This window comes from Peromyscus maniculatus, chromosome 22 (assembly GCF_049852395.1).
Source record: "Peromyscus maniculatus bairdii isolate BWxNUB_F1_BW_parent chromosome 22, HU_Pman_BW_mat_3.1, whole genome shotgun sequence".
In the NCBI taxonomy this organism is placed as follows: Eukaryota; Metazoa; Chordata; class Mammalia; order Rodentia; family Cricetidae; genus Peromyscus; species Peromyscus maniculatus.
The window spans coordinates 8,901,857-8,904,407 of record NC_134873.1 but is presented as its reverse complement, the minus strand read 5'-3'; the positions used below and the strand labels follow the sequence as shown (position 1 = coordinate 8,904,407).

At 57.8% G+C, this 2,551-nt stretch overlaps 1 protein-coding gene across 1 annotated transcript in view; it reads left to right on the top strand.

Annotated features, from left to right (window-relative positions):
- The window catches only part of Micos13 (mitochondrial contact site and cristae organizing system subunit 13), a 1,816-nt gene extending 793 nt beyond the window's left edge, over positions 1 to 1,023 (top strand). Inside the window, exons 2-4 of the mRNA XM_006982259.4 lie at positions 1 to 177; positions 339 to 393; positions 800 to 1,023. The exon at positions 1 to 177 is cut by the window's left edge and continues 1 nt beyond it. Coding sequence (XP_006982321.1) covers positions 1 to 177; positions 339 to 393; positions 800 to 897 — 330 coding nt within the window. The 3' untranslated portion in view covers positions 898 to 1,023. The remainder of the gene's footprint in view (positions 178 to 338; positions 394 to 799) is intronic.
- Positions 1,024 to 2,551: the final 1,528 nt, after the last annotated feature.

Sequence of the window (2,551 nt, the reverse complement as noted above, 5' to 3'; positions counted from 1 at the left end):
TTCCTCATCAAGGGCAGCGTGGCAGGGGGAGCAGTCTACCTTGTCTATGACCAGGAGCTGCTGGGGCCCAGTGACAAGAGCGAGGCTGCCCTTCGGAAGGCCGAGGAGGTGGTGCCACCAGCAATGTACCAGTTCAGCCAGTACGTGTGCCAGCAGACGGGTCTGGAGATGCCACAGGTACCCTGGCTAGGTGTGAGCATGGGGCTTGACAGGCCGATTCTGGGTGGCCCTGCACCCCCACCACCTCTGCCTGGTGGAGTTGTGTCCCTGGGTTTGGGTGACAAGGCTGTGACCTACCCCCACGCACCAGCCAGCCCTGTGCTCCTCTTTCTTCCCAGCTCCCAGCCCCTCCACAGATTAACTTCCCGAACTTCCGTGACTCCTGGAACTCAGGTAGGCGCCTCTGCCCCCGCTCGGGGACGCCTGGGCACCCCAGCCTCACTCCCAGCCCCGTTTGCCTTGCTGTTCCTCTCCATTCCTCCGCTTCCCTGTTCGTGTGCCTTTATGTCACCTATGGAGCTAAATAGAAAGGACTGGGCGTAGTGGCTCATGCCTGTGACTCCAGCATTTGGGAGGCTGAAGGCAGGAAGACTTGGAGTTCCAGGCCGCCAGGGCTACACAGAAAAACCCTGTCTAAACAACAACGAAAACCACAAAACAAAAAAGAAATCTGAAAAATGGTGTGGGGCAGGGGTGGCTCCACTCCCGCTCTGGGTAACACTCTTGGGCTTTCTTGGGGGTTGGCTGTGAAAGTTCTGGCAAGTTGGGGTCTCATCGGCACCCATGCCTATCTCTGCAGGCATCATCTCCGTCATGGCAGCTTTGTCCGTGGCCCCCTCCAAGGCCCGAGAATACTCCAAGGAGGGCTGGGAGTACGTGAAAGAACACAGCAAGTAACGGATGCCACCGGCCCCAGCGTTCCTGGGGAGTGAGACCAGGATGCCGCAGACTCGACCACATGGGGACCCCACTCTGAGGGCAGCTTCCAGCATTGCTGGTCCAATAAAGGACTTGGGAATGGTCCCTGACCTGTGTTCTGGTGGGAGGATGTAGAGTGGACTTGAGGAACTTGGATCGCCCTGTGCTTTTGGGGGTCCTGGCCCCCGGGGACCTGTGTTCCAGATGTGATGCTTAAGAGCCCTGAAAGTCTTTTTAATTTTAAAAAACTGTGTCTTAGGGTTTCCATCGCTGTGATAAAGCACCATGACCAAAAAGCTAGGCAGGGAAGAGTTGGCTTCAGCTTGTTCCTCTTAGGCCACACTGTCACTGAGGGGAGTCAGGGCAGGAACCTGGGGACAGGACCAAAACAGAGGCCGTGGAGGGTCACTGTGTGTGGGCTTGCTCCCCATAGTTTGTTTAACCTGCTTTCTGATAACACCCAGGACCGCCAGCCCAGGGTGGTGCTGTGTGTTGGACCCTTACACATCAGTCAGCATTCAAGAAAATGTCCCACAGGCCAATCTGATGGAGGCATTTTCTCAGTTTAGTGTCCCTCTTCCCAGACGACTATTAAGTTGGCAGAAAAAAGACTAGCAGTGTGTGCTTTCCTTGTGTGTGCGTGCACACGCGCGTGCTACAGGGCCCACACTATCCAAAAGGCGTCCGATTCCCTGGAGCTGGACTTCCAGGCGGTCCTGAGTTGCCTGTCATGGGTGCCGGGATCCCTCCAGCCCTCAGAAAGGATCGAGAAGGTACTGGGTGGTGGTGGAGGGGAGCCAGGACTTGGGGAGACCCTGAATAGGTTTTATTTGCAGCAAGCCACTCTGGTCTCCTAACCTTGTCCCCAAAGGTCACTTTTCCCAGGGATGCTGCACCAGCTGTCCAAGGCCTGAATGCCCCCCCCCCCCATCAGTATCTCAGAAAGGCAGCCAGGCAGGCCCAGAGGGGTGGGGCTAAGGTGGAAGGAGCATAGGCCACTTTGGGGCTCTGGGTCCCCTCCAGGCTCAGCTTCTGCCGCGTGAGGCTCTGCAGCTTATGTGCCCAAGCCCACCAGGACACCCAGCGCATTCACAGACCACCTGGCAAACCCAGTGGACAGACGGGAGGGGTGATGGCTGAGCCCAGCTCTCTCATCCCAGGTTCACTCCTGGGCTGCAGAGGGTACCTGGCATTGGGCTTATCATTGTGTCGCGCTGCTGAAGTCCAGAAGTTGGCGACTTGTGTCTTACACCCTAAGACTAGGGGCTGCCTCTGCCTGTAACCCAGGCTGGGTGTCTGTGGCCTCCACGGTGAGGCCTATGCCTCACCCCCTACCCCCATCCTCTGCTGCCCCCCCCCCAGCAGCCATCTTTGTTCTTGCATAGGTCTATCCAGGAAGGGCAGCCCTGCATGTCCCTCATGCTAACCAGCACGGTGGGCACAAGCCTGAGCTCACAACACGGGACCAAGGGGGCCGACTGTTCCCATCTGCAGGACTGAGGCAGCCAGCCAAGGCCACAGGTGCTGAGCCACACAGAATGGGACAGGCTAGCCATGGACACCAGCTCTGGCTGCTAGTGGAGTACCACTTCTCCTTCCTGAGGAAAATGAGGCCAAGCTTGACGGTCTGAAG